Below are 14,626 nucleotides of genomic sequence, written 5' to 3'. Positions count from 1 at the left end.
ATGACTCATCATCCAAATATGACTCGATTTAACATGAATCTCACAACTGATCTATATTGATCTATTATGTAAATCTATGCACCACAATGTATATATTAAATTAAATGACAGAGGAGTAACTTATTAAATGACTTTGGATGACTAAACTAGTTCAAATTAATGCAAATAAGAGTCACGAAGAAGAATTAAGGATTAAAAATGGACAAAGTTAAGTTATGACCAAGAAAAATAAGGTTTGAATTCAAATAGAATAATACAGATTCACCGCGTGGTACTAATATGGGAATTTTTGTTACAAATAAGACAAACGGAAAAAAGGAGAAGCTTGCTACGCAAAACATGGGGTTTGGCAACATATGGTGTTCATGAATAAAACTAATTTTCTAGTTGTTTATGTGCCTCCTTTTTCAGTTAGTTGTTTTTTATAGGTAAAAGAAAAAAAAAATCAAGAACCCCTCTTTACAATGGAAATTTATACTAAATCAAAATAAAGAATAGTATTGTGTCAAAAAAAATAAAGAATAGTAGATGAACTAAAATTATTAAAACATAGACATCCATATTATCAATTATTAAATGACCCTCTGTAAGTGATCTAATTTGTCGCGCAATATGCCTCATGGATACTACAACTTTGAAACTAAGTGAGAAGAGAACTCGTGTTGTCAACAATGTGCTCTATCATCCACAAGAGTGATCAAATGCCTTTTATTGAGTTGGTGACTGTAAAATGTCACTTTCAATTTGAATTTTATGGAATTCTAGCTAAAGTGTTAAATTGCTAATTGAACTACATTATGAAGCAATGTGATTTTCTTTTTGAATGCCTTGGTGTTATCGAACTTGAACATACATGTCTTGATGAAAGCTTCGCTACTATGTCTTATGATAACTCTTAAGATTGTTGAGTTTGTTACAAAATGAACTATCAACATTGAGTTTGATGAAGGTGGAGGGAGGTGTTTTCCAAGATGTAAGGAAAATGAATATGAGAGGAAAAGTTATGTATCACGGATTGAGATATCCAATAGAGAAAATTCGTAAATGTGAAACTTTCACCTATTGAATGCAAATAATTTTAGGTGGTAGATCCTATACATGTAAGGTTTTCATTACAAAATATAATAACACATCTCTCTTACTAAATACTCCAAATTTCCAATCACTCTCATGCGGGAGAAAAAATGAGGCACTTAGAATCTGTTATAATGAAGACCAAGGATTTTTAAGGTAAAGTTAACAAGTAATTATACTCTAGTTACTCCTTGTATTTCTTTTGTTCTTCCCTTTTTTTACACGTTTAATCCACACTATTTATCGTTAAATTTTTACTTATATTTCAGTACTCCATCTGTCTCTTTATTAGAATCCCTTATTCCTTTTTTGGCAAATCAAAATCAAAGTCCCATTATAAGAAACTTTCCTTCTTAAAAAAAAAGTGATTTTTTTTACAATTTTAACATCGTTCTCCTAATTTAACCCTCAAATTATCCTCAAATTTTCTGATTTTTTGTGTCAAATGTTCATTTATGACACACTATTTATTTTCTCTCTCTTTTTTTTTTCCTCCCACTAGTTATTTAATGCAAGTAATATACTTTTTACTTGGTTAAGGAATCTACCAAAAACCTTAATTTCCATGAAAAATAAAAAAGAAACTATAATAAAGAGGCGGAGAGAGTATTGTATCAAGATAAAAGTTTGATTTGTCAACATGAATCAAACAATTACTAGTAAAGAAATGATTAAGTTCTGATCTAGAAAAACAAAGTTAAGACTTAAGAAACTCATGGGCTTATGGCTTTAGTAGAGAAGACAATCACCTCTAAAACCCTTCAAAATGAGAAAACCCCTTGTTCTTCTCACACCACTTTCAACCTTCTTAAGAGCTTCCACCTTCATCAATGGCGTTCCCCACCATTATTTTCTCTCTCCTCCAACCTCAAACTCCCAACCCCAGCTCCAAATCCCTCGACCAAACCCTGAACTCAATTGGGTATTCTTCACTACTTCTTCACTCCCACCTCCTGAATGGATCGAACCCTTCACTGACATCTCCGACGTCGTTTTACAACCCCACCAAAATCTCCAACCCTCCATTTGGGTTTCTCGAATCCTTGAACTCCTCGATGGTTCACCATTAATGGAGTCTAATTTGAGTAATTATTGTAATAAGTTTTTGATTAGATTAACGCCTAATTTTGTTGCTTTTGTGTTGGGTTCAACTCAGGTGAAAACGAACCCAGATACTGCTTTTCGCTTCTTTTGTTGGGCTGGTAAGCAAAAGAATTATAATCATAAGCTTGAATGTTATGTTACTATGATTGATGTTTTGGGTGTTTCAAATGATGTTGATAGGATTAAGATTGTGTTTGGTAGGTTTAAGAGGTTGGATTTTGTTATGAATGTGAATTGTTTTAATTCTTTGATTAAGAGTTTTGGGAATTTGGGAATGGTTGAGGAATTGTTGTGGGTTTGGCGTCGAATGAAGGATAATGGGATTGAACCTAGCTTGTATACTTATAATTTCCTTATGAATGGCCTTGTGAATTCTATGTTTATCGAGTCAGCCGAGCAGGTTTTTGAGGTGATGCAAAATGGGAAAACTCGGCCTGATATTGTTACTTATAATACTTTGATTAAAGGGTATAGTAAGGCTGGGAAGACCGGGAAGGCGATGGGGATGTTGAAAGAGATGGAGGTTGGAAATGTAGAGCCTGATAAGATTACTTACATGACTTTGATACAGCTTTGTTATGGAGAGAGTGATTTTGATGCTTGTTTGTCTCTTTACCATGAGATGGTGGAGAAGAGATTGGAAATCCCACCTCATGCTTATAGTTTGGTGATTTGTGGGCTTTGTAAGGGTGGGAAGTATGCCGAAGGAAATGTGGTTTTTGGGGACATGGTTCAGAGGGGATGTAAGGCTAACGTTGCAATATATACTGCGTTAATTGATTCGTATGTCAAGGGTGGAAATGTGGAGGATGCTATAAGTTTTTTGGAGAAAATGAAGAACGAGGGTCTTTCTCCTGATGAAGTTACTTATGGCGCCATTATCAATGGGTTGTGCAGGAATGGTAGACTGGAAGAGGCCATGGAATACTTCAGGGTATGCACAGATGATGGGGTTGGTGTAAATGCTACCATATATTGCTCTCTTATTGATGGACTAGGCAAGGGAGGGAAAATTAAGGAAGCGGAAAGGCTATTTGAAGAGATGGCTGTGAAGGGTTGCACTCGTGATTCTTATTGCTATAATGCAATGATCGATGCTCTTGCAAAATGTGGCAAAATTGATGAAGCTTTGACACTCTTTGATCAGATGGATGATGAGGGTTGTGACCAGACAGTTTATACATACACCATACTCATAGATGGATTGTTTAAAAAACACAAGAATGAAGAAGCGTTGAAGTTGTGGAATACGATGATTGATAAGGGAGTTGCACCTACTGCAGCTTCTTTCAGAGTTCTTGCAATCGGACTTTGTCTTTCTGGTAAGGTTACCAGGGCTTGCAGAATTTTGGATGACCTAGCACCTATGGGTGTCATACCTGAAAATGCCTGTGAAGATATGATTAACGCACTGTGTAAAGCAGGGCGCATTGAGCAGGCTTGTAAATTGGCTGATGGGATTGTTGATAGGGGCCGAGAGATACCTGGGAGAGTTCGTACTATATTGATCAATTCCCTGAGAAAAGCAGGAAATGCAGATTTGGCAATGAAATTGTTGCATAGTAAAATTGGTATTGGCTATGATAGAAAGGGAAGCATTAAAAGACGAGTAAAGTTCAGAACTCTCCTTGACATTTAGATCTCAGAGGTGATTGTTCATGAGGTGACAAAACACTAGGGAGAGAGGAATCGAATGGTATACAAAGTAATATATGCCATTTGAAAGGGAAAAAAGTACCTTAATACCATAGTATGAGAACAAAGGCGAGGCCTAAAGAGTCTAACACTGCCAACTACGGAGGGATCAAACTATAAGTGAAATCTGAATAGCCTTCTGTTGGTCAAAACTCAAAAACTACTATGGATGCAGTCTGACCTTTTGTTCTGTGAAACATTTTAGTGAACAAAAGAATAACATTAGGAAGAGGGAAAGCAAAGTGAATGATTCATCACTGAAGTATGTGAAATGCCGTATTGTTCAACAATTTTTAAAGGCAAGGCCTTTCACTCATGTACTTTGGAAGTTTGGAAGATCGGAGATGAAGTCATGTTTGGGCATTAGCCAGGCCATTGGAGGTACAAAAGCAGTGATATGAAAACAGATTCAGAAAGTTGATAAAGTAATAATCCTGTTTTATCCGGAGTATTAAGTTATTAACTTTGTTTCAAATAAAATTGCACTATTTTGACATTTTCATTTTTGACCAATATTTTTCTACAAATATATTAAGGGCATGTTCTCATACGTTGAAATTCAATTCAGTTCAGCTCAGCTCCTAATTTCCTTCTCTTATAAAATATTCATTTCAGTTCAGCTCAACTCCTAATTTCCTTCTCTTATAAAATATTCATTTCAGTTCAGCTCAACTCAGTTCAGTTCAGTTCAGCTGAGTTCAGTCAATGAGAACAAACCCTAAACATACTGTATGTTAGAATGTACATTGAATGATTTGAATTTATATCAATTTATATTTTTTAATTATCAACTTTTTATAACTTTTTGTATATAATTTAATGCAATAATAAGACAATAATGGTCATAGACTCGTAGCTATGTAAAACTCAAATTTACTTCGTATTTTAAAGGCCAAGAAAGTGACCAAGAATTATTATATTTTAATCGTTCATTGCACAATAATCGATAGGAGTAGTTGTATTGAAATTGAACATACAAACAACATTACTGACTGTTTTAATTATATGGGGGGACCATATCTTGATCTCCATGACCATTACTTACGATATCATTTCTTATCATCATCTTTATAAATATGACAGCCTTCTTCATGGAGTCCACTTACTCACACATAGTAAGAACAAAGGCAAGCAAAGGAAAACAGAGAGATTAAAGCAAGAAACTGATAAAATGGCCGCGGTTGTTCCGAGGATGAAGCTTGGTTCTCAGGGGTTAGAAGTGTCTAGTCAAGGTCTTGGTTGTATGGGAATGTCTTTTTCTTATGGTGCTCCTAAACCCGAGGAAGATATGATCAATCTTATTCGCCATGCTGTTTGCTCCGGCATCACCCTGTTTGATACCTCTGACATGTATGGACCTCATACTAACGAGGTCCTCCTCGGCAAGGTAATACCCTCGCTTATATCTGACACTTTAGAGGTTTTCGACACAAACATGAATCTGACACGACATGATCCGTATTCAGTTCTTAGCCTTTAATCCTTTGATCTTGTGCAGGCATTGAAGGAAGGATGGAGGGAGAAAGTGGAGTTGGCAACAAAATTCGGGATTAACAATGTTGGGCCGAAAATGGAGATTAGGGGTGATCCTGCATATGTAAGGGCAGCTTGTGAGGGAAGCTTGAAGCGTCTGGGAATTGATTGCATCGACCTCTATTATCAACACCGCATTGATACTAAAGTTCCCATTGAAATCACGGTTCGTACTCGTACACCACTTTTCTAGATTTACATTTTGCTTATAAAACAGACAGATAATAGAGAAACACATAACATTGTTGGACTCACGAGGTGAAAATTTGTAGCCTTGTAGGTGCTCCCTAAAGTCCATTGACATATTGATGACATACAACATGTACATTGATTATGATGTCTTTGGTTGGTTAATGTTCAACATTAAATTAAGTACATTGATTATGATGTCTTTGGTTGGTTAATGTTCAACATTAAATTAAGTACGAGTATTACAAACCAAATTTTGGCATAATACTCCACGGTAACCCCTATGAAGCCTACCACCCACTTCTCTTCACCTGAAACAAAGAAGCCAAAGTCCTCGCCACCCTATAGTGGTTACAGATCTCCAAAAGCTCCTGGAACCACGCTACAGTTAATGTATATCCTCTGCATCATAAGCTAATCATTGAAAGGGTTGTGAAATTACCCTCTGCATAATTTCCAAGCTATTCTAGGCCATTAAGAAATGGGGCATATTGAAAATGTCCAAGGGGTTCTGTTTAGAACTTCTGTTAGTTATACAAACAATATAAAAAGTATGCTTCTGAGATTTTTGGATGTTTTTTTCTCCAACTCAATCCAGCCAAGATTTGCACTACTGTTGAGTTACTTGAGTCCTCTATATAATCTTGGGCACAAGAGCATTCTCAGGTCGAATTCCACCATTGAATCATATTCAGCTTCCTACTTGTGATAAACTCATTTATTTTCTTTACATGCTTTTACAGATGGGAGAACTTAAGAAACTGGTTGAAGAGGGAAAAATCAAGTACATCGGTCTGTCTGAAGCATCAGCTTCTACTATTAGAAGAGCACACGCTGTCCACCCATTAACAGCAGTTCAGCTGGAATGGTCCTTGTGGACCAGAGATGTGGAGGCCGAAATAGTCCCTACCTGCAGGTAAGACTTCTTTGATGCTCCGTAAATCATATGTAAAAATCTTAAGAATTACAGCTCTGATTTTGTTATTTTGGACGTTTCATTAGGGAACTTGGTATTGGAATTGTGGCATACAGTCCTCTTGGCAGGGGCTTTCTCTCTTACGGACCTAAAATTGTGGAGAGCTTTACTAAGGAGGACAGGCGGCAGGTACGACTTACATTTTTATATATCCCTACTTCAAATGTTTCCCTCCGGCTTCAGCTTGCAATCCATTTAAAACACGAAATATACTTTGCTGATGTTTTTATTTTGCTGTTGTATATAAACAAAACAATGGTACAATGAAAATAATGCAGGAGAGATTTTTGACTCATCCTGTATTTTACAGAATGTTAAAATGCCTTATATAGCCATATATCTTATACGGAATAACATAGTTTTGGAGTTGGGGTACTCAAGGTAAAACAAATTATATATTTCGAGCAAGTAATATGCAAGTGTTTGATGTATGAAAGATTCAACTTCGATGTATACATGTTATGTACCTTCCTATTGCATGACATTTGAAAAGATCTATTTAGAGCAATGGTCCTTTCTCCATATTGATGCTTGTATGTCTATCCTTCCAGTCCTTTCCAAGATTCCGCCCAGAGAATATGGAACACAACAAACACATATTTGAACAAGTTTCAGAAATTGCAGCAAAAAAAGGATGTACACCAGCACAGCTAGCACTTGCATGGGTTCATCACCAGGGACAAGATGTGTGTCCCATTCCTGGAACTACCAAGATTGAGAACCTCAACCAGAACATTGGCGCTTTGTCTGTGAAGCTAACTTCGGAGGAAATGGCCAAGCTAGAATCCCTCGTCTCTGAGAACACTGTTAAGGGTGATCGATATGCATCTCTTTCGAGCACCTGGAAGAACTCGGAAACTCCACCGGTATCCTTATGGAAGGCTGAGTAACTGGTGAATCTAATACTTGTATTGAGATCATGGCTTTGTGTTACAAAACTCTATGACCACCAATTATTCCATAGTTCCCTTCTTTTACTGCCTTTAAATTGTTGAGGTATTTGTGATAGTTTATTTATTTATTTTTTTTAAGAAACAAGAATCTACTACTCAATTTTAGTAGTTTACGTATACCGTATTTCAAAAGGGTTTAGGAGTGCTAGTGGTGAAAGTTCGGTTTGCGGTTTAGATTATAGCCAAAACCGAATCCAATCCGAATTAATTCAATTTCGGAAATCTCAATTCGAATCCAAACCGAATTAATTCGGTTTTTCAAATTAGAATCCAATCCAAACCGAAATTTGTTCCCTTCTTTTGCAACATTCAAATCCAAAACCCGAACTTCACCCAGAAAATTCCTACAATCATTTCTTGTTATCAACATTCTTTGTGAGAGAATAAGATATTAAGAAAGGAGAATTAAAAATTAGGGTTTTTTTTTTAAAGTTTATATATGAAAGGGGAAAGTGGTTGGATACTTTAAAATAAAAATGGGCTTAACGTAATGGGTCTAAATTTGGTTTGTAATTCGGTCTTCGGTTTTTTTAAACCCCAAACCAAATTCATTCCGTAATCCATATTTTTAAATTTTTCCAAACTGATCCAATCCGAATTCAAAAAAAATCCAAACCGAATTACTAATTCGGTTTGGTTTTCGGTTCGATTCGGTTTTAATCCGAATTACTTACACTCCTAAGGAGTGCTAATACTGCTAAATGCAACTGAAAAGTGAAAAATGTGGATTGTCAAGTACATGAAGTTGATTTGATGAACTCATGGGAAACCATTATTAATGCCAACAGCAACTGCTTTGAAATAAATCAAATAATAGGTATTTGGTTACTTTTGAATTTCTGAATGGTTGAAATTAAACTCTATTCATGTTTTTTTGCAAATTAATTTGGTTTTTCTTTTTTTAAGTTTGAATGAGCCACAAGGATATAATTCATATTATAAGTTACTAAGGATAAATTGATACCAACTGTACCCTGTCTTCTTTATAAGGTCGTAACTTTAGGAGGGTTCTCCTCAAAACGACCCCTAACATATTTTAAACACATGTCTTATTTTCGTGAAGTGATACGAAACCTGGGTACATCGGTGACTTGGGTGTGCAATTGTAATGGTGGAGAGAGAGTGGGAGAGAAAAGATTATTTAATTTTTTTAAATGAACCACTAAAAATTTAATACGTAGAAATTTTATCCAGCTCGATAATAATAAGTTAGGGATTGTTTTAAAAAGGCAAAGTTAACACCGCTATAAATTAAATTGATTAATCAATAGTTCAAACATTATTATAAAAATGATGCTTATAGTTGTGACTAACTACGTCAATTTCTTTTTAATTTAATACGTAGTGTATTATTTTTCAATTTACATACTACTTTAACACATTTTTTTTCTTTCTAAATTGAACCTATTGTTTGATTAAGCTTAACCTTGGTCTTATATCACATTAATTAATAAGGAAAAAATACATCAATGAGATATTATTAGATCGTATTAGTGTATGTTTTCCAAATGTGTCAATTCCTTAAATTTTTTTTTTCAGTACACATTTAAAGATATTTTAGCAATAAAAATAACAAATAAAACAATTAAGTCTAATCTGAACATTTACTAAAATCAAACAGAGTAAACATAACTTTATTTATCATTAAGATTTAAAAATTAAAATTAGATTACAAATTTACAAGAAATGTAAAATATAAATACAATCTTATTTAGTAGTAGTTAATCAATTTGAACGGAAAACACTGATTGGCAAGGGTCGCAAGCAGTGAAGAATCAACAATGGTGAAAACTTTATCAACCGTGACCACCTCAAACAGTGGATGAGTGAAACCTAGCTCCGGCAACCACAACTACCTCAAGGGAGCGGTGACTCCAACACAAAACACTTGGAAAGATAAATATATAACTGAACCTAAGGCAAAAGAGGCTCAAGGGATATAAAGAACATAGACGCCACAGGATATAACAATATTACTACCGTTCATAATATTTTCTCCTATGGTTTTGGAAGCTAGCCCCTCAAAAAATAAAAAATAAAAATAATAATGATGTTTTATCCATACATAGAAACCTCCCAAATGTCTCATGCATCATCGGCACCAGTCATCCACGAGTTTAAAAAAAAAAAAAAAAGTACTTAAAAAGTTTTTTTTTTTTTCCTTTTTTTTGAACTTTAAAAAATAATTCCAAAATCTTGTCATCAACTTCAATTGATATAAAGCATAAATAAAGCTCATGACCACTTTAAAATTCTACAGTCTTATTTTGTTTTTGTTTTCAATTCCTCTTACACAAATTGTCTATAATTCATAGATGGGTCTGTGTTAGGTTAGCCTGAAGACCCTACCAACCAAGGAGACCTCTAATATCTCAATATAAGTCATTGGAAGAATTGAATGTAAGAAATTCATCCAACAAGTCTTGAATTCATTAGGCATAATACTAGACAAAAAGCTTTATAAAGCATACATTGTCGAAGATTTTCATCAGAATTGACTTTATCAGTAGAAATCATACCAGAAAAACTTCTGCAACATAGCAAATCATACATGCATACAATATTAGCCTTTAGCCCAGAGATCCCTACTCCCTAGCAATATTACCAACAGTGATATCACTGGCAATGCGGTTATGTGCACGCCAGAATTTCTTTGTAATCATACAGAGGAACTCTAATAATAATTAATAAACAAAGTCCATAAAAGACGATGTCAGGATTCTCAAGAAAAAGGGAGCTCTGATAATCAATCTAAAGAGCCCATAGGGCAGAGAAAAGGACACAGCAGCTCCGTATAAATTGTGCAAGCAAGCATTGCAGCTTGCAAGAACCATATACATGGAGAGGCAACAAATACCTATTAGCTTACAGCAATGGGACTAACGGACTAATGCTACCCTGCGCACTTACTAGCCTGATAGTTAGTGAGCAAGAAGAGCAACACTAAGGTTTTTTCTATATTTCCTGCATAACCACTTGATAAAACAAACCTCAACATTGCAAAAATAAAACTATGTCTAAAATATAAAAAGCAACTGCAAGTGCTCTAAGTCAATTGTCATTCACAATCTTAACTAGCTACGCAACTACAGAATACAAGACGGTGCTAAAAAAACTATCAGCCAAAAATAGACAATAGCTAATTCTGCCCACACTATCACCAAAACATAGATGCAGATGAAACTAATGCAATCTCACAATCTTGATCTATATATGGCTGGAATATATCTGCTACAAAGTCCTTAAAATGCTGAGAAATGAGCGACAGTCTGCAAATTCTATGGTAAGGCTCTTACAGATGTCTATCATGCATAAGGGTGGTAACGACTACTGCCGCTATAGCCTGCCCTACTTCCGTACATCGCTCCCGCTCCATATCCACCAGGGCCTGAGCCATAGCCAGGACCTGAACCATAGCCAGGACCTGAACCAGACCCAGAACCGCCACCATAGCTATCACCTCTGCCAAACATCCCTAAACCACTACCATATCCTCCACCTAAAGCCCCACCATACGGGCCATAACGGCCAGAGTAACCATAAGATGGTTCTCCGCGATAACCAGCCATACTAGCAGCTCCACCAAATCCACCATAACCTTCTCCATAATCACCACCTCCATATCCACCATAATCACCAAACCTAGAAGGGAAGGCTCCGAATGCCCTATAGGATGCAGGACTATAACCACTTCCAAATCCACTATAATTATCAGGGTATCCTCTGAAATTACCTCCATGATTGCGTGCCCTAGAGTCACTACCAAATGCAGAACCAGAAGCAGGGTTTGAGGCTTTCTTTGGTTCAGCCTTCTTGATCTCAACCTACAACAAAGAATTAAGTCAACCTACAGTCTTTAATACCTGAGAGCCTGGGTGGAAAAGAAAGTTAACCTGTGTTCATTTCCAATTATGCTGAGATACAACCAAATTTTAGATACGAAAATTTTCAAATTTGAAAACCAAAAAATAATAAAAGACAAAATCATTATAAGAGAATAAGGCATATTACAACATATTTTAATTAATCCATACACAGCTGACCTGGGATATACAGTCCTAAAAAACAGCCAAATAACTAAACTCACCCTTGAGCCACTCATATCGATCATGTTTCCATCAGCCAATATTTCATCGACAACTTTTTCATGGTCAAACACCACAAACCCAAATCCTCGAGATCGTTTAGTAGCATGATCAAGAATGATCTCATGTTCCATAACATTACCATACTTTGAAAAGAAGTCCTTCAATTCATCTATAGTATCAGAAATTGAGAAAATCAGTATCACGAAAATAAACAATAAAAAATCAAACATAACAAATTATAAAGTAGACCTTCAGTCACAGTTGCTGGAATGCCCCCTACAAAGATCTTTTTAGTTTTAAAACCATTTGTTTGAGCAGCAGCACCCTTGGGTATTGTCCTCTTGATTTCCACCTGATGCAATAATCAAACAGAACAAACACTAAGTTGAAATATAGAGAGATGAATAATCTGCACTTAAAATATCCAGATACAATTAGCAAAAACATACATAATTCTAATGGGGAAAAGTGAGGAGTTAGCATGAAAAGCTGGCAGATTTCCATAGCTACCCACTTCTATTCCTTCCCCACTATATTTGCATGCATAAGTACACATAGTAATAGTTAGAGATGTAGCAAAAATATTATTCAATATCTTCTGGCCATCCAATGAAGATGGTCAAATTCACTCAACAACGAACTAAAAAGCTGCTGAATTCTTAAAAACATATAGCAATGCAAAAAGCTCCCTATTAAAATGCAACTCATTATTAATGTGGTATAGTCAGGCAATACAATCCTCCTCCCAACAATAAAAACACAAGAGGACCTAGCAAACAAAAAAACTAAGGCCTCATTTGGTTAGCTGACTGTGACTTTGCAACTAGTAGTAGTAATTCAGGAAAGAAAAGCATCCAAAGGACATAACAACCAATATATATGCCATTAAACTACTGAAGTTCAATGAGCATTTATGAAAATTATCCGCTTGAAAATTCATACAAGTAGGTATCATAAACTAATCTACCACACAAACCTCCAAAACAATTTTATTTTATTTTTAAAGTATGAACCTGAAGGGAGATAAAATGCAGCCTTTTCTTCTTTCATAGGACTTCAACATCTATAGGCAAGCAGCTATAGCTATACACAGCCTCAGTTTGTGTCAAAAAATCATAACCAGAAATTACAAGTAAATTGAAAAATTGTCCTCAATAGCCAATACTTTAAATTCATTAAAAAATTCAAATAGATTATGTACAATAATAAACCAACAAAATCCAAGTAAGTTTCCTCAAAAAATAAAAAATAAAAACACACACACACAATGACAAACTACACATGAATATTGGAAAACTGAATAGATGAAAACCAACATCTCCAAACTTTCTGAGAGCAATAAAAATTTTAAAACTTTGTTCTTTCCAATATAAAATAATTTTGGGAAATTTAAGTTGGTCCAGTCATATAAGGCCTACTCAAGGCTGAATCACAATCAACCAAAGTATAGGATAAGCAGATATAAAAGAATTTCGGGTGCACAATCATTACAAAACTACTAAGAATTTCAAAATTCAAATCACAAAGAAAACCCTTCAAAAGACCTCAAAATTAAAGTAAGCAAGAAACTAAGATAATCAAGGAAATCCAACATCTCTAGCAGCAAAATTCAACCCCAAGCTTTCACCCCTTTTACAAATTTCATCTCAAAAAAGAAAGTTTACATGAGATAAAAGTTCATATAAGAATCAATTCAACAAGAGAACCTAAATTCAATCCAATACTAAAACAGTACAAATAAGTGAATTTCAAGACCGACAACCCGAAAACCCAAACACAGATAACTGTCATCAATAAAGACGACGTAAATTACCATCAAATCACAACAAGCAAGAAACTTTATTCAACCAAGAATCAATTCAACAAGAGAATCCAAATTATTAAACCAAGAATCAATTCAACAAGAGAACCTAAATTCAATCCAATACTAAAACAGTACAAATAAGTGAATTTCAAGACCGACAACCCGAAAACCCAAACACAGATAACTGTCATCAATAAAGATGACGTAAATTACCATCAAATCACAACAAGCAAGAAACTTTATTAAACTAACATCAATTTTTTTCTTACAAAAATTAAATAAAATAAGTATAATATACCTGCTTGTCATTAATGATATGGTCTTCTTTAATGACGATATCAACAACACCAGGATCAGCATATGTTATAAACCCAAAACCCCTTGGTTGACCTGTCATTCGATCTTTCATTATAACACTATCTACCACTTCCCCATAATTTGCAAAATACTTCGTAAGCGTATCTGTTCATCCCAGAAAAATAAAATAAAAAATCAATTAATTAAGCAAAAATTCATCAAACTTTAAGCACCATGATAAATTAATACAGAAATTAAGTAATATATACCAAGAGTTGTGTTCTTCGCTAATCCTCCGATGAAAATTTTGCTGCCAAAAAAAGAAATTAATTCAATTAATTTTTGTAAATTAGGGTATAAATCATGGAAATTGAGGAGAGAAAAAGTTAGATAAAGAGTTACCCAGGGCTGGCGCCGTCGACTTCATTGATGCCGGCTTTCTTGAGAACCATTATGGTGGGAAATTTGAGTGATTTGAAGAAAAGAGGGGAAATTTGGGAGGATTTGGGGAAATTAGGGTTTTGATTTATCGGAGTTGCGAATAAAGAGATTAGTAAAGTCGTGTGTGAAAAGGACTGTATAGAGATTATTTATAAGTGAAGAAAATAAAGTCTCGATTTTCTGAACTTTCTCGATCCACCACAACCCAATGGACAATACTTCCTGTTTTATTCTCCTGTTTTTCACCGACATAAAAAAATTTGGAAATCTTTTATCGATTTTGCTGAAATATTAGGGTTTGTTCTGATTAGCTGAATATTTTATGAAAAAAGGAAATTAAGAACTGAACTAAATTGAACTGAACTGAACTGAACTTCTTGGAGCTAAATAAAAAAGGAAGTATTGTCCATTGGGTTGTGGTGGATCCAGAATACTACTCCATCCCCTTTTCTCCTTTTAACACATCATATTC

General features: G+C 34.9%; 3 protein-coding genes across 5 annotated transcripts; 2 read left to right on the top strand and 1 right to left on the bottom strand.

The window, feature by feature from the left end:
- The first annotated feature begins 1,316 nt into the window (after positions 1-1,316).
- On the top strand, positions 1,317-3,836 carry LOC110730848 (pentatricopeptide repeat-containing protein At1g03560, mitochondrial-like). The gene has a single exon (XM_021910677.1). It carries the CDS (start codon positions 1,841-1,843, stop codon positions 3,815-3,817), a length of 1,977 nt encoding a protein of 658 aa, XP_021766369.1. The 5' UTR covers positions 1,317-1,840; the 3' UTR covers positions 3,818-3,836.
- Positions 3,837-4,165: 329 nt separating this feature from the next.
- LOC110730849 (probable aldo-keto reductase 4) lies at positions 4,166-7,559 on the top strand. 3 transcript variants are annotated; one of them, XM_021910679.1, is made up of 6 exons: positions 4,166-4,254; positions 4,957-5,260; positions 5,372-5,572; positions 6,339-6,511; positions 6,598-6,700; positions 7,123-7,461. In XM_021910679.1, the coding sequence occupies exons 2-6, from the start codon at positions 5,045-5,047 to the stop codon at positions 7,459-7,461; spliced, it is 1,032 nt and encodes a 343-aa protein (XP_021766371.1). In that variant the 5' UTR covers positions 4,166-4,254; positions 4,957-5,044. The 3 variants fall into 3 exon arrangements, with proteins under 3 accessions (XP_021766371.1, XP_021766370.1, XP_021766372.1); XM_021910678.1 differs by having other exon boundaries at positions 4,189-4,298; XM_021910680.1 differs by lacking the exon at positions 4,166-4,254 and having other exon boundaries at positions 5,045-5,260; positions 7,123-7,559.
- A 2,733-nt stretch (positions 7,560-10,292) lies between these two features.
- Positions 10,293-14,327, bottom strand: LOC110730847 (heterogeneous nuclear ribonucleoprotein 1-like). The gene is made up of 6 exons (XM_021910676.1): positions 14,116-14,327; positions 13,983-14,023; positions 13,715-13,878; positions 11,862-11,964; positions 11,612-11,781; positions 10,293-11,348 (listed from the first exon to the last, which is right to left on the bottom strand). The coding sequence occupies exons 1-6, from the start codon at positions 14,163-14,165 to the stop codon at positions 10,830-10,832; spliced, it is 1,047 nt and encodes a 348-aa protein (XP_021766368.1). The 5' UTR covers positions 14,166-14,327; the 3' UTR covers positions 10,293-10,829.
- Between the last annotated feature and the right edge of the window lie 299 nt (positions 14,328-14,626).

This window comes from Chenopodium quinoa, unplaced genomic scaffold (genome assembly GCF_001683475.1).
Source record: "Chenopodium quinoa cultivar QQ74 unplaced genomic scaffold, ASM168347v1, whole genome shotgun sequence".
NCBI lineage: Eukaryota > Viridiplantae > Streptophyta > Magnoliopsida > Caryophyllales > Amaranthaceae > Chenopodium > Chenopodium quinoa.
Note: the sequence above shows the minus strand (reverse complement) of the source record. Positions and strands in the feature narration are given on the sequence as shown.